At 32.5% G+C, this 27,258-nt stretch overlaps 1 protein-coding gene across 5 annotated transcripts; it reads right to left on the bottom strand.

The window, feature by feature from the left end:
* Positions 1–495: 495 nt before the first annotated feature.
* Positions 496–25,528, bottom strand: LOC123701815. 5 transcript variants are annotated; one of them, XM_045649375.1, is made up of 6 exons: positions 25,446–25,528; positions 25,283–25,313; positions 4,948–5,026; positions 4,360–4,386; positions 2,784–2,864; positions 496–2,507 (listed from the first exon to the last, which is right to left on the bottom strand). In XM_045649375.1, the coding sequence occupies exons 2-6, from the start codon at positions 25,283–25,285 to the stop codon at positions 883–885; spliced, it is 1,815 nt and encodes a 604-aa protein (XP_045505331.1). In that variant the 5' UTR covers positions 25,286–25,313; positions 25,446–25,528; the 3' UTR covers positions 496–882. The 5 variants fall into 5 exon arrangements, with proteins under 5 accessions (XP_045505331.1, XP_045505336.1, XP_045505335.1 ...); XM_045649380.1 differs by lacking the exon at positions 2,784–2,864; XM_045649379.1 differs by lacking the exon at positions 4,360–4,386.
* Positions 25,529–27,258: the final 1,730 nt, after the last annotated feature.

The following is a 27,258-nucleotide window of genomic DNA, read 5'->3' as shown; positions in this document are numbered from 1 at the left end:
ACAATTTTGATTTTGATTTTGATTTGATTTTATTGAAATGCAACATAATTCCTATGATTGGTAGTTGGTGCTAAGGTAAAGTAAGGTGATATATTTTTTTATATATCCCATGTCATCTCGGTCGTAACCAGGACGAGAGACTATAATATTTAATTTCAATTAATCTTTATATTATGACCCAATCCAAAATTACCATTAATTATCTATAGTTCAATTTAAAAACATTGATTTTAAAAGTAACAAATCAAGTGCAATAATATTAATTTTTTTTTGCTATCCGTACCAAGGTTACACGTATGAAATGACAACGTGGCAGAATACAGATAAATATATTATAATCCTATCTTAAATCATGTTTTTTTCCATAAATACCAAATTAATTATAGTTTCTATTTTTAAAAGCAAAAGTTATTATTTTAAAAAATGTTGCTATAAATTTTCATTGTAATATAAATAGGCTACATAAGGGCTAAGGCTTAAAATAAAACCGACCAATAATATTTAAACTTTATATTTAAACTATTATGTACATCACATATAAATTAAAAATACTTATTTTATCTAACATTATGTTTGTGTAAGTTTGTTATAAATAGGCAACTAAAAGCTTATGAAATGACTTCTTATTTATTAAAAAACTGAGTTAAAGTAACTATCAGGCATTATTGGCAGTGTTTCGTTACAAAATACCGAAAACCATAGATTTTCAACATCCTTTTACTTTTTTTACAGGATCTTTATAAAAGTTTAACTTAAAATCTAATATTAAAAGTATATTACAGCATCTATCTACAATACCGATTATTCTCTACACTTCTTAATTTTTCGTAAACTTCAAAACCTTTTGTACTTCTGAGTATTTAAAAATATAAATTACATTATTTACGATAGTTTCACATCGTTGTGTGCCTTTTGCCAACAGAACGACACTATGATACTGCTCATTAAAGATCCTAGAAGTACCATGAATCCTCCCCATATTGCTGCTACAGGAGATACGCAGAAATCTGGCTCTCGAGGCAAATCTTCAGCAAACACAACCCTCAAGCCTTTTCCAATTGTTGTCACTGGCTCCATTGTTCTATTACCTACGTGAATGACGTCTCGTCTTTTCCTTCTGGGCTCTGTGCTTCCCGGGTTTGGACACACTTCACAATCTGTCTTACACAATTCGACCTCACATTGAATGATCAGGTCCATTTCATCTGGGAATTTGAAAGCGTTGAAGTACGCATATGCTATTATAGATGCTCCTGTGTTACCAGTTTCTCTAGTTTTCTGGAACGCTCCAAATAGTTTCGGTTTGAGCACGCAACCGTTTGAATCGGTTAGAGGTACAACGTTGTTGTTATCTGCGTCTCTGGCTATACATTCTTGCACATGGATGTCAAAACCGGCGTCTCCTGTGACAGAAACTACAAGAGTCATGACTTCTCCAATCTTGATTAAGCCGTTTGCTTCGGGTGCAAAAGGTCCTCTACCAGTTTGAATGTCCAAACGAGCCATGGCTGTATCACCGCTGAAATTGCTTGTCACTTGATTCAACATACCAACACTCAACGAAGACACTAATTGCTTAGTCAGATTTCCTTCCCATAGACATCTCACTCTGCGTATGTGATCCCAGACTTCTTGAATTCCTGGTTCGTTTTGCAGTACCAAAACGTTTTCAAGATAAGCCTGTCCCTCGTTTTCGAAATCACTGAAGAATCTTGTACCACATGTATTCAAACTAACGGTAAAAGAGTATTTTGCTTGATTCGAGTTTTCCCTGACGTAAATACATTCAGATTCTTTGTAGTGATCTTGGGAGTAGATGATTCCATTGTAAGCTTTGTTGAACTCGATGTTAATTGTCATCATTTCTTTGCCACATTCAACAGAAATAGCGTGAATATGTGGAGGATGTCTGTCGTCATCGTCAGGTTCTGAAGGAGCTGGAACATAGTCGTTCTCTTGTGGTTTTTGAGTTCCCTCTGTTTGTTGAGATGTTTCGTATGTAGGTGCAGTTCCTTCAGGATTGCTTGGCTGATTAGGTTGAGATGGAGACGTTTGGTTCGGAATAAATCCGTCTTGGGTTGGTTCATCTGTTTGCTCGGGCTGGTTTGGAGAAGGTTGGCTCGGTTGGTTTGTTACTTGTTGATTGGGGAAAAAGGTGGGTTGATAAGTATGAGTCAGTTTATCCGCAGGTTGTTCAGGAGTTTGAGGGGGTTGGTACGATGTTTGCGGCGGTTGATAAGATGTCTGCGGAGGTTGATAAGAAGTTTGTGGTGGTTGGTATGTTGGCGAAGTTGGCTGGTTTGGTTGGAAGCTTGAGGGATAATTCGGTTGAGAAGGTGTTTCTGAAGGTTGGTACGGCGAACTTGGTTGGTATGTTGGTGAAGGTCCTTCGCTGTAGGATGGCGTTGGTCGCGACCCTGCTGGAGGATATCCCGTCACTGGTGGGAGGTAAGAAGCGGGCTCAAAAGGTCGTGGTCTTTCAGGCTTCCCTCCGAAATACTGGCGAGCTGAAATTATTGAAAATAAATATTAAAATCTCGTAAATATAATTCTTAATTTGCCAATAGTGAAAATGTGCGACGCTTAGCTGTGATTTGGTGATCTTAAAACTAAACTGTAAGATTATTTACAAAATTATTTTAATGTAGGTAAGTCGTTACATCCTATTTTCAGTCAGTTGCTAACTCGACTCGATGAAAACAATATGGTGTCCAGGAATTGACTAAAATACCTATAACAATAAAATAAATAAACGTATTCACTAATATTAGCCTAACACAGACCTTTTCTATTCCTTTGCTGAGAAAATCCCTGAATCCAATGCAGAAGTTGACTTATCATTTCATCTGAATCGCCATGTTCAGCTGTAAAATTTCCTTGATATCAGGAAAATGATAGGAAATGAATTTGAACGTTAATACCATCACCTAAGATAGATTCTCCATGAAGAGAAGAAGACGTTAACCAACTACACGAGACGAAGAATTCTAGAAGGTATTATTCTAAATATTATTATCGATGATAATTCTACAAATTAGTTACCATGCTGAGAATATCGCCGATTAATATTCAAACCTGAAAATTAGTAAAGAAGAATATTACGGGAAAAGACGACCCAATGTTAATCCAGATATACTATCAAATACATTACTTGTTATTAAAATGATTACAGAAAATGGACGACCCAATGTTGTTAATTCAGAAAAACTTCCAGATAGTTTCATTATTTGTTATTGTAATTACTTCAATTGAAGAAGAGGAAATTAGGAAAACGAATACAACCGAAGAATTTACAGCAGCTTCACCAACAATTAAAATACTGAAGTAAGACTAATAATTTGTTAGAAACCTGTTAAAAAGAAAACGTTCTACATAATTAGACCTTAATCAACCATATCCTTCCAAAACCAATATTTAAAATAAATACACCAATATAAAATAAATCAAATTAAAAAGAAAAAAAGCTGTGTTCCAGTGTAGGTGTAAGCAAAGTGAGAACCATTACGTAAAATCCATGACCCTTTCATTTTAAAGGTGACTGGATACATGCAGAATTTAAAAGATATACTTTTATACAGGGTGTCCTACCGTCGGTGTACTAAGCGCAACGGAATTTATAGTTTTGATTAGGTACGTAAAAATACTTATAAAATTTCAGACGTATTTTTTTCTTTTGGATGATTTCTTGAAACTCTATGTGTATTAAATGGGAAGATGCCCTTTCGCCCAAGATTATCTTTTTATAGACAAAATGCCTACATTTATAGCAGAGAGGAATATTCCGAATCGGTTTATGAAAAATCTAATAAAAATATATTGACATCATATTTTTTTTAAGTATTTTTTAGTCAGCATTCGGTACACTGATTACGTAAAAAATACTAATACGTAAAGATATTATATTTTCCATTGCGCTTAGTACACCGACGGCGGTACATACTGTACATAGTTTGGATAGTAATCATAAATAAATAAATAAATAAATAAATAAATATTATAGGACATTATTACACAAATCGACAGTTCCACAGTAAGCTCAATTAAGGCTTGTGTTGTGGGTACTAGGCGACGATAAATATAATATTTAATAAATACATATATAGATAATAACACCCAGACCCAAGAACAAATAATTTAGTTCATCACACAAATATTTGCCCTGACCGGGGATCGAACCCGGGACTGTCGGCTCAGTAGGCAGTTACTTTCCCACTGCGCCAACCGCGTCGTCAAATCATAAATTATATTATATTTTCTTTGTTTGAGTAATAAGGGATAATTGGTTCATAATATTTTTGTGTGATAGTGATAAATAAAATTGATTCCCTAAAAGGCCCTTGTAATGTGTTGTGTACGTACCGTTCCTAGATCTTATTTTTTTCGTTTCTGTAAAAATAGTATTAGTTAGTACATGAAATTACATTGTGGGTTATATGACAGAAATATTAGAGACTAACTTGAAACACATATTTGTTAGCACAAAATAAATTTATAATACAATAGCTATAGATAACTAAATGGACAATATTCTGAAGATAAAAGATTTAAATTAAAGTATAAGAATTTTTCTAAATTGAACTACAAGAACTAGCTTTCGCCCTTGCGTCGCTTGCTCAACAAATTATAATCTCAATGAAATGAAAACTTTGTGTTTGAATTTTCAATTATCACAATGCCAAAATTATTTCATCAAAATCGGTTCAGTAATTTAGAGGTAAGACTTTTCTATAAAAAATTAGAATGGATTTTTATAAAAAGTTGGGGTCAACATTATAACTGGCTTCCTTACAACCTCTGATAAGAAATAATAAACATAAGCATGCTAATTAGTGCTCATAAAATTTTCTCTGATACTTTTAAAAACAAAAATTACTATCTTTAATTACAATGAAAGAAATATTTGTATTGAATATAGGAATTTATTATGTTTTGATTGTAAACACTTACGGAAGCGACTCGAGTGTGTATCGGATGCGTCCGCGCAGACGAGCGCGAGCAGCGCTACCGCAACACACCACCGCAGCATCTGGAATTAAAAATTAATATTTATTATTATATAGGAATTATAAAGAAGGAATTATATTTTTTAGATTTTTTTTTAATTGTACACAATTTAAAAAAAAATCTAAAAAATCTTCCAAAGGAACAACACACCGATTTTCATATATATCGTAAGTGAGGCAGGAGTTTTTAGCTGGCTTTGAGCGCTATTTAACACGCATTAAAGTGCTTTTGATTAAATGTATTGAATTTAATTATACAAGAGATTCCTTTGAAAACAATAAATAATCAATGTTGTACTTTCGCACAAAGTTATATGTTATATAAAAAAATCAATTTTCTCAATTGTGTGAAAAGTGATTAATGATTATGTAGTATACAACCTAAGTATACAACTATACAGTTCTGCCCAAGTTTCAGTGAATTTAAATTATTATTGTTAAAAATTACAAATAGCAATCAATCAAGTTCTAATTAAATTACTTTGAAGATAAGCCATTGTTAACACGTCACCCGCTGGGAATCGAACCCACAATAGACAATGCTTAGTGCTAGACATATTGCGCAATTGAAAAAAAACATTAATTGTTATTTATCATGCAGATTGATGACTTGCTCATTAGCTTTGTTTCGTATTTTAAAATTTAAAAAGGATGCTTTTCGCTTAGTGTTTAAATTTTAAAGATGTTTAAACCATTTCCATTTATTATTTTTGTTGGCTTTTTTAAAGCAGCGACATTTTTTAGTCTCGATGTTTCAATATATCCACAATTCTTATTAATCGATCTTATTCAGTTGCCTGCCATAATATGCATGCTTCTTAACTTCTTTGTTGTAGTAATTGTGACATTCATATTTTACTACATAATTTTAAACTACAATTTCTTATGAATTTTGATATCAAGAGAACATTTTTCAGTTTACTAATCAATACTTAACTACAATATTATTCTGTTTATATAAAAAAAAAGTAGAAAACCTATCGTAACACCACATCATACTTTTTAAATAAATTTAATTTGTTTACTTCTACAACAAATACAGACAGAAAATACAGAATGAACAGTTTCACCGATTTAAAAACATCAAAAAACGCCGAGTTCCGCCCGCCCGTTCACCCATACATTACATAAACTACCTATGTCGTAAACAAAACGCATGTAACAGAATACTGTATACTCTATCATTAGTCATCATTTTTTGACCTTTCCCAAGCCGATTACATCATATCAATTATTAGAAAACTAGAGAAATTGCGCACATGTGCTGTCTTGATTGGTTAGAAAATGCTGACCAATATGCGTTAACTTTGACCTTTTATTACTTACTAGCGGAAGAAAAACATAAAAACCTGTCTTTATCAATACAAAGCTATTTAAATAGTTATTTTAGTATTGGTGAGGATAACCCTAATCTTAGTTATTATTTGAAAAACGCTAAGTTTTATTGAAAAATAAAATCTTATAGAGGTTAGGACGAAATATTTTTTTTTTATTTATCAATAAAAAAATACATTTAAAACAAATTGACATGCCAAAAACCACAAAGATTTGTCCGGCATGCAATTCAATCTATCCACGATAACTTCGATGCACAGCGCGCTGATAAAGATAAATAAATAACATTATACAGGTTGTTTAAAAATACATTTTTAATTTAAATTTAACATTATTAATATTTATTTTTTTTAAGTTCAAATCAAGATTGTTTAATAATTAAAAAAGCCCAATTTCCTCATATAATGTAGCTTTCTGTTTCTACTAATATTTTTTTTTTTAAATGGTCCATAAATGGTTTTTGAGCTTCTAATTTCCTAAAATAAAGCTATTAACTGCAAAGTAAATAATTGAGCAAAATTTTTCGATATAGAAAATGCATAGCCAATTGCCAAAGGTTTCTATACTTAAGTAGATACCACTTATTTTGAACTAGCGGTCTGCCCCGGCTTCGCCCGTGGTACATATTTCGCAATAAAAAGTAGCCTATGTCCCTTCTCGGGTATCAAAATATCTCCATACCAAATTTCGTGCAAATTGGTTCAGTAGTTTAGGCGTGATTGAGTAACAGACAGACAGACAGAGTTACTTTCGCATTTATAATATTAGTATGGATTTTAAAGTAATTATGTACGAATGTTGTCATTTTACACGCGTAATGCATGTTGCATCTTGTTAAACTCTCATTTAAAATACTTCCTTTCTCTTAATTCTGTAATTATTTATGAGTATAAGTATGAATAATTAAATTATTACACAATTGAAAGATAATTGCAGCCTCTGACAGAGAATATTGCTTTTATTCTCACTTTTTTTCCTTGTACATATTTGTTTCCTTTATATTATTCATTTAAGATTTGTAAAAGCTTTGTTCTACGAATAAATTAACTCTATCTAATAGATTTATCAATTTATATGAACTTTATTGTGTAGATAAATAATTTATCTACACATTAAGTTCATGCCACTGCTTCATCGGTGAAGGAAAACATCGTGCAAAAACCGTCGACATGTCCAAAAACTAAAAAGTTTTAAAGTAGATAATAATATGTATTTATGTTTATTTTATAGTTATATTATGTTTTTCTTCCGTTAGTAAGTAATATAATATATAAAACCTTTGTACTGATTTATTTTTATATCCCAAGGTTGCCTGGAAGAAATCGCTTTTAAGCGATAAGGCCGCCAAATTGTACATTTATTTTAAGTTACATATCATTTCTGTAAATTTTGTTTTTGTGTGCATTGTACAATAAAGTGTTTTCTATTCTATTCTATAATTATAATATGTAGGTATGTGATATCTGCCAACTCGTAGGTACTTGGCCAGCGTAGTGCATTATAAAAAAAGTAAAAGTAAAAAAATATTTATTCAAATATCAAGCATACAATTATTACACATACAATTATGTTACTGAATTGTAACTTTTCATGTGCAATTTTTAATAAGACTAAAAAAATCTACTGCATAAATTACAACAAAAATATTAAATTTAGGTAATTGACTTCTCGTCTCTCGATTTAAAACTGTCTGGAAAACCAACACAATATGCTCTTAAAATTAGAAAACAATAAAAATTGTTAAACATCCATTCCTTATTAAGCAACATAATATACTAAATATTATGTGAATTCACTTTTATATAACTAACATTGTTGTTACCAAAAATAGATAGTTACAAAGATAACAGTTTACTTTTAAAATCTAGATCTAAGATAGCATTCAAACGTTACGTATCCACAACAAATATCTATCTATATAATAATATTATGTTTTACGATACCACATCCATTGTCACGAATCGAGACCGAGTGATGTAACCAATGAATCGATTCGCCAAATATCGATTCTGCAACGCTCGTCTCGAAATGCAAAATCGACTTCCTTGATTAACAATACATGATTCGATGCATATGTCACTGACAGATTGAAGCTAATTTATGGAGCTACAGATTTGTTAAAGTATATTTATGTAACTGCTGAACAAATTCGCTCGCAAGTTCGCTCGTATTATTTGTATTCTCTTTGATACCATACCTTTTTTGTGTTCTATTCGACGTACGATGAAATTGAGCCGGACATTTTAGTCCATAATTATGATCCTTGTAATGATCTATAAAGCAGCATTTTAGTCAAACATAGAGCTATCGAAAACATTACAAATATTGAACTAATAATAATATTTAAATAAAAATAATATTTTAGAACTTACGAAGATAAGTTTAATTATCATTAAGTGTCATTATCACAGTTAAAACAAATCTATTGACATCTTTTAAAGTAAAGATTATTCAGCTGTTTACATTATAGAACATGGCCAAGAAACATACATACAATAATTAGTACCTAACATATTATACTTTTGTACAATATAGATGCTCAAAAAACACCCTTTCCAACACAGTCTTGTAAAAAACATGAGATTTATCACCCATTACATTCACTCGCGATTTCAAGATGCAAATAGCAATATTAGGTATACACAAATAATGCTAAAATTATTCGTCAAATTCATCCAACATGCCATTATATTAAATTAACGGTAATATTATTGTTGTATTTTTATAGTACCTATAGTGTATAATTTGATTGTTCGCGTGCCGTGAGCATTGGTAATGCCACAGAATGCGTAGTAATTTATATAACAGAAATAAATTGCTTATTACCACTAAAAAGTGTTATTTTGACGCACAATGTGGAACTAAAGAAGTTTAATATTTTATATTTTTATACATATTGTAAACAATAAATTTTATATGTTGTTTATATTTATATGATACCTATGTAGCTAGAACTTGGTAAAATATATCCTTTTATTCGAAATCAATTCATGATAATATACGATAAACGCATCGCTATTTTTAGAGTTTCTATTTATCCCTCCGAAACCTATTGCAATTTGCAAGGTTCTATCAAACACAAGGTAAACAATACAGTTTATAATAACGGAATAACTAAAGACAAATAATATATTATTATATAAAATTATATAGTTTGTGAAGTTATGGTAAACTAGCTTTCCGCCCGCGGCTTCGCCCGCGCAGTCAAAGAAAAACCACAAACGCATAGTTTCCGTTCCCGTGGGTTTTCCGGGATTGTGTCATTTTCCCGGGATGAAAAGTAGCCTATGTCCTTTCTCGGGTATCAAAATATCTCCATACCAAATTTCATGAAAATTGGTTCAGTAGTTTAGGCGTGATTGAGTAACAGACAGACAGACAGAGTTACTTTCGCATTTATAATATTAAGTATGGATATTCACATTACCTCGATTAAGCAGTAATAACCCATAAAACTACCATCCCACGTTTAATCTCGTACATAATACACAAAATGATGATAATGTATTCACACAAGAGGTAAGTTTGTGTTTCAAATTGACCCCAAAACAGCGAAGCGTGAACTCAAGTGATTCTTACGTATTGGGCAATTTTTAAACATTTCGCCACGCCAAACACAATAGTGTTTAAAAATAGGACCAATAAATCTTACAAACTTTGGTTTTAAATAAAAATAAACTTTTATCTATACTAATATTATAAAGCTGAAGTTTGTTTGTTTGAACGCGCTAATCTCGTTAAGTACTGGTCCGATTTGAAAAAATTTATCGGTGTCAGATAGCCCATTTATGGACAAAGGACAAATTATATATCATCGCTAAGATCAACAGGAGCGGAGCACGCAGGTCAAACCGCGGGGCACAGCTAGTTATGTATATGTTTGTACACACGTAGCCGACAATCCGAACTTTAAAATATTTTTTTCTATTGAGGTAACACACCCAAACCATTACCCTCCTTACATTCTCGCTGTCGGATAAAAAGAAACAAATATTTGCTATCAATTACTACAATTACCAGACGTGAGAAAGGTTTTTGTTCCCGATACCATCAACACAGTCATTGTTGTGTGTATTCGGAGCGAATTATATAAAAACCTAACATGTCACGCTAATTGTGATTAATTGTTGATTATTTAATTAAAAAAAAACTTGAGAGGTGTCAAGGGACACCCGGATGGAACGAAGTTACTAAAATAGACAGACAGAGAAACACGCGCACGCCGCGGCCGCGCGCAGAGCTTACAAATAGCAAAGTGTCGTTACAACTTTTGGTCTTAATTCCGTTCTTAACCCCTTTCACAACGCGCGTTATAGAACTTCGTTCCAAAAATTATTGAAAATATTTGCCCAAATTTCTGAAATTTCAATATTAGGAAGTAGATATTATAGAAGTAGCAATCATTTCTCGAGTTGTGGCAAGGCCAAGGTAATTATTATTTTTAATTAATGGAAGTGATTTCTGTGATAATTTTGCTAACATAATATTTTAAATATCAAAGCCCTAAACGGTGCAGTAAAGAGTAAAGAAAGAGAATACATTTATTTTAATGTCATGCCACACAGGAAAAAAAGATAAGAATAAAATAAAAATAAAATCACTCCTCGAATGTTTCTTATTTTTCGATCAACCTCTAATCTGCATTGCATATCAACACAAAACCAATACATTGTTTATTAATATTATTAATAACATCGGGCATTGTTTACTATATTTTTGGCAGTATATCGTATTTTTGCCAGTATAACTGAAGCAGATCCTTTAAAATAGAACTACAAAAACGCCTACAATTTTCTTTTTTTACTCCCATTTATTTTCTTATACCATCAGCCAATCAAAACCGCGTAAAGAGACCAAATATCTCAATCCGTTGCAAATAGTGCTGCAATAATTTCTCACACGCTGTGGGAATAGGTAGTGCATTAATATCAGTTTTTTAATTTGTCATGAGCCGATCAGATTATATGAAACAAGATTAATGGTAGAGCGAGTATGTCGCATGATCAACGTGTTAATTTGTGAATTTCATCATCACTACATAGTTAAACAAAGTCGCTTTCTCTGACCCTATATCCCTCAGTATGCTTAAATCTTTAAAACTACGCAACGGATTTTGATGCGTTTTTTTTTTTAATAGATTTAAGTGATTCAAGAAGAAGGTTTTAGTGTATAATTTATTAGGTTATAGACAAAGCGGGTGAAGCCGCGGGCGGAAAGCTACTTTGCTATAATAGGTAATCGATGATGAAATATTTGCACAAAAAATAAGACAATGTGAAATTGATGTTAGCAAAGGTGAAAACTATTTTTACTTTTTCGTGGGCGTCGTAAGAGGTGTTCTGAAAGGTTGCTTTTTAGATTCTGTCAAGTTTTTTTAACTATGGGTTATTATTTTTAATAGTTCTAGATCCCACCGCAAGATTATTGCGTTCATAGTGTTTTGATGAAACCGACATTTTACCTATTTTTATAATTAGGAGATTATATCAAGAAGCTTATATCTAATACACTGGAGATTGCACTATGAACGTTGACTTGTCACGGGAAGGTTTGACCTTGAATGACGCCTGGTTGTTTTTTTGTCCCTTTCACACCTAACTTGGCAAGTTGGTGTTTAGTTCGTCTGGTTTGGTTACATTTCAACTCTAACTTAATTAATTAAAATCCATTTAAGTTATTTTTTTTTTATTGACATTATATATTCGTATTGTTTACTTATAGCTTTTGTCTCCGCAACTATTTTGTCTCTCCCATCAACTCTATGGGGAGTTGCGTCGCTACGTGCGCGCACTTTCAGACTAGCCCATGGGTGGGAGAGACAAAATAGTTTTTTTTTTTTTTTTTTTTTTTGTAAGGTGTTTCTCAATGTTAGCCAGAAGGGCTACTACATTTTAACGCGGACGCGGGGGTGAACTGAAGGTTCACCCTGGTAGCGACATGCACAAGGGCGTCCCCCCTTGACGGGGACCACGAACCTCGGCTTGAGCTGTCGCCTGAGTGGAGGAGACCAGAAGGGCCCTAATCGGACGGGCGCTCACCCGGGTGGGCGCGGGAACGCGGAACAAGGGACCTCGTCTTCGCCGGCGAAGACGGTGTACGCTTTCTGCTGTGGTGTGTGCGGTGTCGCGGTTTGTTCGACGTTGGGCTTCAATCGCCGAGTCTAGCCGTGCGTTAGCTTTAGTAATATCATCGTCGGAGTCGTCCAAGACATGTCTCGGCCGCCTACGACGATGAGTGGGATCTGGTTTCGCGACGTATGCGATGGCCTTTGTCACCAATGGGTTAGGGTGGTTTTTAGCCTTGTCGAAGTAGCGCTTAGACGCTTGACAAAATAGTTGCGGTGACAAAGTTGCTCGTGCGCGCTAGCTCTAAAAGTTATGTCATAGTTCAACTGTCCGTATGTGTGAAATAAGAAACAAAACATTTATTTAGCGAGTCATTGTCAATGAACGATTAATTTAAACTTAAGTAACACACATTTGTAGTCATTTGTCAAATGTTGTGTGTAATAGTTTGTCAACTCTGTTACAACACAGAATTTGCAAGAAACTTTATAACAATAATTAAGTAAATGAGCAAAGCAATTTCAAATACCAAGTCATAGGTATATTATTATAATTATGAATAACAAACATTTTTTTTTGTTAATAATAAATTATTGCTTTAAAAATTATTATTTATAAGAACATGATTACGTTTCTTTAATGAAAAACAAGTTTAAGAAAACCTAAACCAGAGTTCCCGATCCCGTAGGATTTCTTATAGAAATCCTATCCTATATCCCTTCTCAGGTATCAAACTATCTTTGTGGCAAATTTCATCCAAATTGGTTCATCCAAAAGACAGCGAAAAAGGCAAACAGACAGAGTAACTTTCGCGTTTATATTAAGTAGAGAAGGGATTTCTGTGTAATAAACATTGATGTAAGGAGATTTAAATTATCTCATCAGTGTAAATGAAAGGAGGCTATTGCATTGCTTTTAAGTCCATATTTCATAAATGCACAATCACCACAACAAAAAATAAGCCAATCAATGATCCATTATCGTATTTTAAACCAACTTAAACGACACAATATAATATATGCCCGCTTTGACTTAAACCCAATAAATTATATACTAAAACCTTCCTCTTGAATCACTCTATCTATTAAAAAAACTGCATCAAAATCCGTTGCGTAGTTTTAAAGATTTAAGCATACAAAGGGACATAGGGACAGAAAGTGACTTTGTTTTATACTATGTAGTGATAGGTACTCTTAAAAATAACTGACACACGATTTATCAAACATTTATTTGTAATAACATGTCCTTTACTTTTATTAACTTTAATGCTTCTAATACACAGCAAGGTCTAAAATTGCGACATAAAGTATACAAAATCGGTAGGACCTTTGAAGATGATTTGACACCCTTCACTTTGATTAGCTAGCCAAGGCTTTATTTATTGACAATGTATTGAAAGCGAATCTAATCTATACATATAATAAATCTGTAGAAGGGTCAATTCTGTACATTGAAAATATTGAAAAAATAAATAGCAGGGGGTGTTACTGGATCCATACAAAACCCAAATATGTGATTAAAAAACATTTTTGTCTGTCTGTCTGTCTGTCTGTCTGTCTGTATGATCAGGCATCACGTGAAAACTAACGTTTCGATTTCGATGAAACTTGGTATAATTATACCTTATTATCCTGGGCATAAAATAGGACACTTTTTATCCCGGAAAAATACGTAGAAAAAATAAATCTTAATATTTCCGCGCGGACGGGGTCGCGGGCGGAAGCTAGTGCTAAATGTTAGGTTCGAGAGGTGGTCGAAATGTTATTTTATTTTAACGACTATCACCTGTTTACTGCTACTAGTTTTGCTTTTAAATATTATGCATTTGACATATCTTCACTCATCTTTTTACTTTAAAATAGGAATAGATAACCCTCTAAAAATTTACTTTACTTAGGGCTGATTTTTCCTCCTTTTAATCCTTGGTTAAAACTTATTCATCGAATAACGTATTAAACTACCATTTCAAAAATGTATTCTAACTGTCCGTGTATGACAGTTTACAGGTGACATTTAAAATGTTCGTGTAATACTATATTGGACGGATAAATTTTAACCAAGGATTGAAAAATCGGCCCTTAAGGTACAGGTTATCTATACATATAATAAATCTGTAGAAGGATCAATTCTGTACATTGAAAATATTGAAAAAATAAATACCAGGGGGTGTTACTGGATCGATACCAAACCCAAATATGTGATTAAAAAAATTTTTGTCTGTCTGTCTGTCTGTCTGTCTGTATGTGAAGGCATCACGTGAAAACTAGCGGTTCGATTTCGATGAAACTTGGTATAATTATACCTTATTATCCTGGGCGTAAAATAGGATACTTTTTATCCTGGAAAAATACGTAGAAAAAAATTAATTTAAATTTTTCAGTTTTATCCATAGACGTTGTTCCGTAGAACCGCGAACACACGTTGCGTATTATTATAGGCCTAACCGTATTTGGGAATTGGGTCCAATAGATATTTATAAGATGTTATTGTCAGAGGTCTCAAAATGGAGAAATAAACCATCCACGCGAAGACCGACATCCGCGCGGACGGAGTTGCGGGCGGAAGCTAGTTTATAGTAAAGTCATTTGCTATGAGGAAATCATCACAAGATTTGAATTAAATCTGTCCTGAAAAAGTGAATCAAAATCGAGTCTAAAAGCGTCTGTTACATACAAATATAAAGATGAAGCTTATTTATTAGCTTCATCTGTCCCTACGTGTGTTAAAAAAAATCACTCTGTATACCAAATTAATAGGTACATTTCATGCTTCGTAATTCAAACTTTCTTTCAGACTATAAAAAGACACGAAAATGGAATGTCATTATTCAAAATAGACCAATCGTGAGAGAGCCATCAATTAGCCAATAGCGAGTCATTATGCTGAGATGCGCTTGCGCAACGAGGATCTCTAATTATGCTGTATGAACTTCGAGAATTCTTATTCATGCGGAAGTTCAACTGTTTGCATTTATAAAGAAATTACATAATATCAGAAACAAGCTGTACGTCGCGGTTTTACCCCCAGTGCTTTTCTCCCGTTGGTCTTAGCGTGATGCCTTCCTTGATAAATGGGCTATCTAACACCGAATTTTTCAAATCGGAACAGTTGTTCCCGAGATTAACGCGTTCAAACTAACCAACAAACTCTTCAGCTTTATCTAAGTATGTATAGATTGAACGGTGAAGGAAAATATCGCGAGGAATCCGACATGTCAAAGAATCAAAAGTTCGACGACATGTGACATCCGCCAACCCGCACTTGGCCAGCGTGGTGGATTGTGGCCTGTTTCCTCATAGAAGGCTCATGTCCCAGCAGTGGGGACATATTTTTTATGTTAAATTTTCATTAGAAAACGACTAAACCGGTTGATATGAATTTCAACACAAGGATTTTACACATTAGAGACGAACATAGACTACTTTTTGCTACGATAATTTGAACTTAATTATGGAAATGGAATCGAAAATTGAATAAGGTAGTAGAAACATCGTAACTTGAAGACAAATGCAAGTGAAACTGCATAATACATAAGTCTATAATATTAATATAGAATCTTCACGACAGTACCCTTTCAATTAAGATGGGACGTTAGTGAAAATGCTAAGGTCAGGTCCTAGAGAAAGTTCTAGGTTGTAGAAACTGGGTACAGGTTCGATCCTCACCTCTGACCCCTGCCTTGTGAGACAATATATATAACTACTGAGGTATCAATCCTGTTTAAGACGTGTTTGGAAATGTCATGTGCTTCAAAATAGCATTTAAGTTTTAAACATCAAACTACAACTTTCTTACTTCTTACAGGATTTTACAGGAAATTTATAACAATTGCGTGTATGCCGAGCACACGTGTCAAAAGTGAAACATCTTTGGCAAGATTCAAAGATACCAAAATCGTCGTCTTACTCCGTGACGTGACGGTATTGCCATGACGCGACTTTTCATTACTCTCAACGCGCCTAAAGAACTTTAACTTCAACAAATGAAAAAAAAATATTGAATTAGGTTGCCATTAAACTGGACTAATAATAAATGAAGAATTATATATCCCCTTATAGTGTGGGACAGATTAATTTCACATCTAATAATAATATATTGATCAATTTTATTTTTTTTAGGAAAAGGAACCGTCAAAAAGGGTATTTCCACATGATAATTACAACCTTCTCAATTACAACGCTTTCAACCGAACCACAATAGAAATAGAATGGTAGATCAATTAATCTATTTGTAAGACAATTGATGGACACTCATTTAAAATACTAAGACATCCATTACAACATAAAGCTCCAATATTTTATTACTCAATTTGCCACAAAGGCTTTTATAAAACCGCAAATCATTTTTCATGTCCTAATCATGTACAGTGAATGTGCATTGCATTGCAATATACACTCTATTCATGTAGGATATAGTTTAAATTGTATAGCATATTATATACTTATTTTTATTATTTATTTTGAGATGACCCGACAGACGCTTTTTTAAAGTTTGAAGTTTAAAAAGCCGGTGAGTTTTTTTTTAATTTTGTGCAATTGTCGTAAGCTTGTAGGGGAGAGGGGGGTATAATGGGGACGTTAAGGAAAATACACAGTAACATGATCAACGCAATGTATTTATTAATTAAAATGAATCACAACACTTTGGTTACTTATTAAACTATCATTTGGCATAGAATTTGGTGATGTAAATAATCATATCACGTTATAATTTTAATTTTTTGAAACTATTATGAAAACCCCATCGTGCCCCAGGGTAGGGGCAGAATGGGGTACGTATTTATTTTGCGTCACAATACAAGCAAATGTGGATTTCTTCTGTATTGTCGTCATCTACACCAGCACAAGATATATGAGCCCACCGTCCACATAATTGACAAGCCACCCAACCTTCCGAAGACCTTAAATAGTGTGGTTCCCGTCAAGGCAGTACATGCACATGGTATCCTCGTCGGTATTCTCTTCAGAAGAGTCTTTTTGGGTCTTCTGTTTCTTAGAGTTCTTCTTTAACTTGGGGTCATTTGGATTAGAACATTTCTTCGTTCTCTTAAATTGTTCTCGTTTTTTCTAACATAACGGGATACCCCATCGTACCCCGTAGCCATGTCCCCGTTATGCCCCAATTCTCACATTATTTTAAATAAAAAGTCAAATAAAATGAGTGAGGGTTAGAGTATTTTTGTTCAAAACATATCAATAAATAACTTATCTGCAATAACAAAGTAAATACATGATAGTAGCAACATAAACACTAACCATTTTATAAGCGTATTCATAGTCACTCAAAATTACATGAAATTACGTTGAAAATCGTTTTTCCTATTAAAAATCAAACGTGCGCAGCCTTTCGCCGGTCACTTTCAGACTTAAGAGAGATACAAATTGGCTACCTATTTGCGAAAACAAAACACATCTAGACCGTATAGTTTTCTGTAAGTGTGGATGGCCCCGTCGTGCCCCGCGTCCCCGTAATGCCCCCCTCTCCCCTATTTCTTTAAAATCACGTTGTCACAATGCTATTTGTTAAATTTTTTACTTATGTTCCAACTTTTCCGGTTTCCTTATGAAATTTTCTTTCATCTATTGGAGTAATGGTGATATATTAAAGGTGCAGTTAAATTGAAAAATCTATTAAATATTCCCATATACATCTTGTTTCGAACTTGATTAGGCAGATCCGCACAAAACGACTAGCATCGCTAGCAACTTCTACACGAGGTTGATCGCTCAGTGTGGATCCGCCTATTGAAGTAATAATATATCGAGTACAGAGGAATTTTCCGTCGATAAATTTAAGTGCTCACCTTTCGACCTTCAATAATAGTTATGATTTATATCTTTGTTTTTGGTATTATCGACTTAACTATCATATTTAACCTTGTTCTAAATAATCGGCAATACACAAAAACAATATTCAGAATGCATCTCTTGAATTACTTATTACATAGATTTCGCACGATTCAAAAGCCTTAAATAATAATAATACTGGACCAATTTGTTGTGAGTGGTCAATTGGCCTAAATGTATTTATATGTAGCAATCTTTACATACATAATGGGCCCTCTTCACAATGGGCAGCGTTGGGCGAGTACAGGCAATCACGATAGAGGACCAGTGTCTTGTAGATGTTTATTCATAATCGCCGTAATGGCGGCAATCATCGTCGAGCGTTTGTTGGGCCAACGCTGCCCATTGTAAAGCGGGCATATTATGATACACATTATCAATTACACAATGTTGAATCAATTCTGTTGTTTATCTCATCTTCGTATATACTATGTAAGATACTTGAAAGCTGTTTGAAGGAAAGCTTTTTATAAATGACTTTCAAATCGATATATTATATTATTAGTTTAAAGGTTTTTGAAGTTATACTTCTTTTGGCGCGATAGAGAAAAATGATGAGAGTGAATTTTTACGATGCGCGCGCACACCGACACCTAAATAACAGCATGAAGTTAGTTCTAGGTGGTATGAAAATTTATAACTATGTTCAAGTTGTATATATTCTAGTATTTTTTTTCCATACGCCAAAGAAGTATAACTTCTAACGCGTGTACATAAGTAGGTACACACACTCTTTTTTTTTCCAAGAACGGTTCTGCAGAATATAAATTTATAAACTGTAAAAAATAAATAATAAAATTGTATCAAACCATTTCTGACTGAACTTTTGCTGAGATTAACATTTGCGACACTGATTTCATAACCGTCTTTCTAATAATATTATATCTTAATTTAAATTGATAAATAGGTCAATGCAATTTGTGTAAGCTTCGTTAAGACTTCTCAAATATTATAAGAACACAATTTAAAAACGTAATGAGCATGGCTTAAAATATTTCGTAAGGATGCAAACTGAATTTTTTAAATTGCAATCAAAGATAAAAACATCAAGCTGACAGCACAAAACAACTGAGATAAGCAAACATTTATTCATTAAAGGTCAAATTATATCACAATTTGTTTAATAGAAATAATGAAAAGGGATATTATTTTAAACGGGGAGGTATTATACCCTGTGGATTCTACTGTTTTTCTTGGTTTGACACTAGATGAGAAGCTACAATGGGGGGCCCATGTTGCCACCACCGCTGCTAAGCTTAGTTCAGCTGCATATGCAGTTCGAAGAATAAGGCATCTCACCGATGAAGACACGGCTAGATTGGTTTATTTTAGCTACTTTCATAGCATTATGTCCTATGGAATTCTGCTATGGGGCAGGGCTGCAGATATAGAAACTATATTTATATTACAGAAAAGAGCCATACGCTCTATATATAATTTACGTGCTAGGGACTCACTAAGAGATCTCTTTAAGAATACTGGTATCCTCACAGTACCATCACAGTATATATTTAACAATATTTTATATGTACACAAAAACGCAGACTTACACACAAGAGTAGGAGATAGACACCGTTATGGCACAAGGAACCGAAATAAAATTGAAATGCCATTTTACCGGTTAGCTAAAGTTAAAAATTCATTTATGGGCCAAGGTATACTTTTTTACAACAGAATTCCTCATAGTATTAAAGAGTTTAGTAGTGCTAAATTTAAAAATTATGTAAAAAACGTATTAGTTCAGAGAGCCTATTACAGCATTAAGGAATATATGGAAGATAAAAACCCATGGAGGGTTGTCGCGTAAAAACCACAGGACAGCTGTTCTTTGGCATATTATGATATATACGTACAGTTACTTACATATTTTGTAAAATTAAATTGTAATACTGAAATGATTTAAAAGAGCAACTATGGAGTTTCTTGCCGATTCTTCTCCATAGATACTGCTTTCCGAATCGGTGGTAAATGTTAAAAATATGTATTGACGTTTCAAAAGTGCTTCTCGAAGAAGTCTAATTGAATAAATAAATGTTTGAGTTTGAGTTTTGAGAATAATGCAGACGTGTGAAACTACACTGGGTATAAATAGTGTGAGGCAAGAACTAATTTTGGCAAATCTGCGGTCTATTTGTTGACACTCTTTGATAAAACCTTCATAATCATTCATAATATAGCTTAATGTCAAATGTCTTAAAAATAGCGCAGATAGGCATTAGGTAGGTACTTTTATGCATACTGCCCTTGATACTGCCTAACAGCATATGCATAATATAATTTATGATTACCTACCTACATAGTCCCGTTATACTATTACTAATAGAATGGTAATAGTATAACGGGACTATATAGGTTAAACTGGAAAGATGATACTAATACTATGTTTAGGACTCATTTGTGTACGCATTAGCCCTGTGTCACCCTGCGTATTGACATCTATTATAAAGCTGAAGAGTTTGTTTGTTTGTTTGAACGCACTAATCTCACGAACTACTGATTGATAAATTCTTTCGGTGTTAGATAGCCCATTTATCGTGGAAGGCTATCGGCTATTTAACATCACGCTAAGACCAACAGGAGCGGAGCAATGCGGGTAAAACAGCGGGGCACAGCTAGTTTTAGAAAAGTCACAGAGTATAGAGTAAATTACAATAATATGATTTAAAGGTTCGCACGAAACGAAACGAACGAACTTTTAGATATTACCTGCCCTATTGCATTTTGTAGATTAAAACTGCATTTGCATTTTCGTAATCCATACTAATATTATAAATGCGAAAGTAACTCTGTCTGTCTGTCTGTCTGTTACTCAATCACGCCTAAACTACTGAACCAATTTGCATGAAATTTGGTATGGAGATATTTTGCTACCCGAGAAAGGACATAGGCTACTTTTTATTGCGAAATATGTACCACGGGCGAAGCCGGGGCGGACCGCTAGTAGAACATAAAAGGCTCTATTGAAACCGTAACTAAAACTTTGTCTTGACTCTTATGCATATTACTATTATAATACGTGACAAAGTGACATCTTACTTCATAAGCATTATGACTGATTACGACCTGTGTTGTTTCTGTTAACACCTTTCTTATGTGTTTAAAATTATTTAACATGATTTTAACCTTACTGTGGTCTGTACAATGGATATTCTATGAAATTAACGAAGTATTCTGTAATTCTATTTTTTGTATAGTAAAATTCTTGGTCTGGAAGATATTTAGTATGTATGATACAAGAAATAAAAATTAAAATGCCTCTGATAAGGGGACTGGGATGCCCTGTTTGAAAAAGTTTCTTGAAATTATACGTGATAAATACAAAAGTACTTAATCCTTAATTTGATATCTACACAAAAGTAAACACCAATAATCATATTATTATAGATTCTATAAACTATTTTAAAATGGTGACGAGAATATTTTTAAGGTAAGAGCTTAAAAGCTCAAAATCCATACTAATATTATAATAACGAAAGTAACTCTGTCTGTCTGTTTGTTACTCAATCACACCTAAACTACTGAACCAATTTTCATGAAATTTGGTATGGAGATATTTTGATACCCTAGAAAGGACATAGGCTACTTTTTATTCCGGGAAAATGACGCAATCCCGGAAATCGCACGGGAACGGGAACTATGCGGGTTTTTCTTTGACTGCGCAGGCGAAGCCGCGGGCGGAAACCTAGTTAATTGATATACGGATATATAATTTTGCTATAATTCTATAGAATTCCTTTCAGATGCAAATTACATCACCATAGACTAATAGACGCAAAGCCATCTTGTAATGCATAAGTAAATAGGTTGCATCTTCAAATTATTTGCGTATTGTGCAAGCGGTCAATAGGTAATGTGTTGCAAGCTTTAGAAGATTATTAGATTACTACTGTAGTCTGTATGTATTCGATATTTTGTTACACTAAAATCTTGTAGATATGAGAAACTTAACGTAGTCACGTAGGTACCTACTTAATTCAATATGAAAAAAAGAACATTAATTTTTTCACGAAACTTCGTTTAGATGACAAATTAACTATGTGATGTTAGGTGCATTTTGAATCGTCAATGTACATAAATAAAGTTTTAACAATGCAGAATTTAATCCCTTAAATATTTTCTGTTAAATCATTCCTTGGCTCAGTTCAATTGATTTAATATAATCCCACTACTATTACTATAAATGCGAAAGTTTGTAAATACGTATTTTAAAAACAACTGAACAAATTCCGATAATACTTGGCAGTTATGAAGCTTATGTACCAGAATAAATGAATGAAAGATTAACATATAAGCGAGAGAAACAGCGCGACACAGCTAGTTACTTAACAGGTCAAAGTTAGTATTAGCTTTCGACTCGTGGTTTTTCCTCATGCGTCTGATCGCGTGTATTTATTCGTTTCTCATAAGAATTAAACAATCTTCATGTTGATTGTTAATTTTATGTTAATTCTAACTGCCTCGGCAAATGTTGTTCTACCTTTCTTTTATCATTTAAAAATAGATGTTGTTCGATTTTTAGACCTACCAAAAAATTTCATGAAAATCGGCCTAGGCGTTTTGCAGGTTGCGACAAGAATTGTATATTATGACGTATTAGATTCATCAAAATCTCTTTTGCCGTTTTATCTTCTCTCAATCATAAAACCTGGTATAGACATTGTATTGTTGTTTGTTGATAGTAAACATTTAATGATAATATGTTACAAACAATAATTTTGTTTGATTCGTTCACATAAACAATAAGTTATGTGATTGAATAATTATAGCAATTAAAACATCAACTTATTATTATATAAATGTAATTATTTAGACGTTAACCCTTTTACATTCATAACCATATCAAAATCGTTCAGAAATGCTAATTACGACTTGTTAAGAAAATTTGAACGTTTAAAAATTTTACGCGCGCTTTCACTACCATTGATTAAAGGTAAATTGTTATTGCTATTACAAAATCTTCATTCACGAATTATTATATAATAGCACAGATAATATAATAGTATACATAATAGAGTAGAAACAGTGGGTGTCCGAATCATTAGGAAAAAATAAAAATTATCTGGAGATTATTATTATTTTTTATCTGTTTTAATAAACTTCTTAGTTGCACCAAATTAAGTTATTAATATTGTATTATAGATAGGTACATAGTTTCTAATAATGATTTTCATGTTAATATTGATAGTCATGGAAAGGAAAGACGAAATCGCCAAAGACCTGCGCACCATCCAGATTGAAAACTGACAAGAGATGGCGCAGGCAGGATAGAGTCAAATGGAGGCTCTTATAATTGTCGAAGGCCAAGACTCACTTTGGTCCTTGCGCCACTCTAGTAAGTAATGATGGTCATCATTAAATTAAAAATAATAATTTATCACATTTTAAGTTTCAAAGGGACAAAAATCTTATCTTGTCAATATTAATTGATGTATTGCAATTACACTTTAATTACTTCAAAATATTCGACTGGTACTTAGATAGTTATAGGTCTTAGGTAGTCTATATCTATTATTATATATATTTTTTTAAATTATTTTGATTTCTCGCAATAAAAATGTTTTGAACTCTGGAATGTTTGTTTACATAGGTTTACATTATTTATATCATTTTGTTGACTTTTCTATAAAACAATTAACGCAAATATGTAACTATAGAATTAAATGTGATGTCACAAGTTACTTAATTCATTGTTAAATATTTTTAACAATCGCAATTATGAATAATATATGTATGTTAATTTATGTATTTGTTTATGTAATTATCATATAAATTATATCATGTAAATATATATTACAGACATTACAGAAACAAATTATGATACTATGAAGAAAATAATTACATAATTGAATTGACATATCATTTAGGAGGAAAAATACAGTCTACGCCCTAGTCTTATAGACCCTCGATATAGTTCTGTGCTTAGACCTATATCAAACACAGAAATTTCATAAAAATAAATATTGTGAAATATAGCCATTTTCAGCGGTTCTCTAAGAAGTCTGTATATTGACGCTGATTGCAAAAATTTCATTTAGTTTATTAAGATACCATAAGAAAATTACATTTGGAACCTACATATTATTATATTAATAATTATGTGTTGCTGAGTGCATAACTCGAGAACGAACCGATTTCGTTAATTCTTTTTTTATAATATTCCTTAAACTACTAATTATAAGTATAGTTCTTATGGAGAGAAAACGTAAACATGTACCACGGGCGAAGCCGGGGCAGCTTGTATTTAGTTAGTAATTAGTTAGGACAGCTACTACCTATTATAAACAACTCTAACATGTCAATAAGCTTCCATAGTAGGCTTTTCTACGAAATAGAAGTTGTTTACTTCTAAATAGTAGCTTCCATAGTAACTTTTCTTACTTCATGACAACATAGAAAAGTATGCCTAATTTGCCCTCACAATACACACATACCGTAACCATAAATGGCTCATTAAAATAATTCCAAGTAAAATGGTTTTGCATGCGTTTTTATATTTTGCCCTGATAACACGATTCACACAGTATCTTCGTACGACAATCATTATTACGTAAATAACAATGAGCCATGAAGATGTTAAAAAATATATATCTATGGATTGCATACTGGGATTGCTTGATAAAACTTTTGAACGTTTTAATTTTATGCTTTATTTTATATGTAATCTGTATTTTTTAACGTTTTAATTATACTTTCTTTTATATATTATCTGTATTTTTGTGTTTATAAATAACCGCAAGTGCATTTTGCGGATATTTTATTATATCTATTTTGTTTGATTAATCCAAAAATATATTTTATAAGTTTGTTATTTCTATGAGTATAAATTTATGATTATAAATTTTCAAATGCATTGATTATCGTTAAATTAAACAAATAAATCAAAAATAATGTTTGTTATTTATATTAACATAAGATTTAATTTTTATTTAAGAAATAAAATAAATCGAACGATATGAATAATCTAGTTAGTGCATTATTTAATTAATAACTTACTATAATATACATACTTCAATAATTACATAATAAAACTCACCATGATTAATTTCCAAACACAAAAAGCACCGCTAAAATAAAAATAAAAACTATTAATATCACAACACACGTTCACTGGCGGGAATCCATTTAAAAAGCATAGACAATTTTTTTTTCTAAGGGCAAAGGCCGAATCCAAATCAGCCTTCTATTTTCAAACTGACCGTTCGAATACGTGACGTTGACAATCGTAAACTCAGAATGTACACGAGCGTTTCATAGCGCACGCTTATAACCTCTTCTGTGACACTACCACCATTCTAATGCGACCTCCATTTTGAAACTTTTCTCTCCTTACGTGGGATTATTTAATAATGGGTTAGTTTTCGCGCCTTTGGGGGTCATTAGTTTATATTTCAAATACTAAGAATCTTCGACGCATCCCAAGAATCTTCCTTGCACACTTTACGATGTAAAACTAAGAACAATGTCTTAATTAATCAAAATAAAACTAGTTAAAAATTGCGCATGAAATTCCGAAGGTTTATAGACTTGTCTGTTTCACAGTTTCAGAACAATTCGAAATAAAGTCGGCGAAACAAAAGACAGCTTTGTTATTTTTATCTATGGTTTTAATCGGGAATGGCATTGCAATTGAATATTGATGTCTAGTTTTATTTCTATACAATTATGTTCTTGAAATTCTTCCAAAGATAAGCAGTTAAAAATAAAGACCTTAATTGGAAACATAATATAAAAAATATTGCCGTCATAAAGATGACAAAAATTATTCAAATTCAGAGACAATAAATTTCATATTTTAACTATTAAAATACCAAAAAAATTGTGAAAAAAGCAAATGTTACGTTCCATCTTACGTTCCATATAGTGTCAAGGATTCAGCATTTTATTACCTAACTGCATAATTATAATATTCCAGTCAATTTAAACTATATTTTATATTTTTAAAATAAGCTCACTAAACTTTTATGTGCAAGAGATTGATAGATTATTTGAATTGTACACACAATATTTGGTTTATATTATTATTAATCAAGAAATAAAATCTTTTGTTTTTAATAACTAGTGTTGTCTAAAGAAAATTATTTTTTTTTCAACGCAAAAAATGATTTTTGAGAAGCATAAGCAAGATTAATGTTGGAAAAAAGCGCGGGAAACTTCGAAGTTGGAGGGAGTGTTTCTAAAGCTGATTTAATTTTAATTATTTTTTTGTAGTCAGAGGTGTTTATTTTGTAAATATTACTTGTATTTATTATATATATTTGTAAATTCATATAGTTTTGTGGTGTATATTGGTAAGTTTTCTTGTAGATATATTTTTAGTATGTAAGAACCCTCGCGGGAGTTTCGGGCGGGAATATGAACGACCCTCCCGATCCTTTTTCAGAGGATTCAGATTTACGCTCTGGTCCTCTTGTGGCAAGTTATGTCACATTGGAATCAAACAATGAAAGTATACTATTAGATCCGGAACTAAATAGAAAAAGGCGGCGAAAAAAAATTATGAATGATAGCGATACAAATATTAATTCTAGTAATGATTCTTCTTCCTTTATATCAAATAATAATGTAGCAGAAACATCAAACTCAGTTCCACCTAATCCTACAGATCATATTATTCGTGCCAATTATATCCAAACAGATGGATATCCATATATAGTTCATGTGCAGAGAATAGAAGGTTCTGAGGGAGATGGCTCCACATTGCACCCTATCACATTTGGAAATTTCTTAAAGAAAAATAAAATTCAAAATATTGTTCCTGGCAGTGTTAAGAGAATAGGGAGAAATAGATGTTCTGTTGCGTTTTCAACCTTTTACGATGCCAATGCATTTTTAAATAATAGCAATCTAAATACATTTAAACTAAAAGCTAAAATCCCAACATTTCACATTACAAGAATGGGTTTAGTTAGGGGTGTTCCGAGTGACTGGTCTCCTGAGGAAGTTATAGATAATATATCTGTGCCTTCTGGCTGTGGTAAAATTATTAAAATTAGGCGAATCAATTTTAAA

The sequence above is a fragment of the Colias croceus genome, chromosome 22 (genome assembly GCF_905220415.1).
Source record: "Colias croceus chromosome 22, ilColCroc2.1".
Taxonomy (NCBI): Eukaryota; Metazoa; Arthropoda; class Insecta; order Lepidoptera; family Pieridae; genus Colias; species Colias croceus.
The sequence above is the reverse complement of the archived record's forward strand: the minus strand, read 5'-3'. Positions and strand labels throughout refer to the sequence as shown.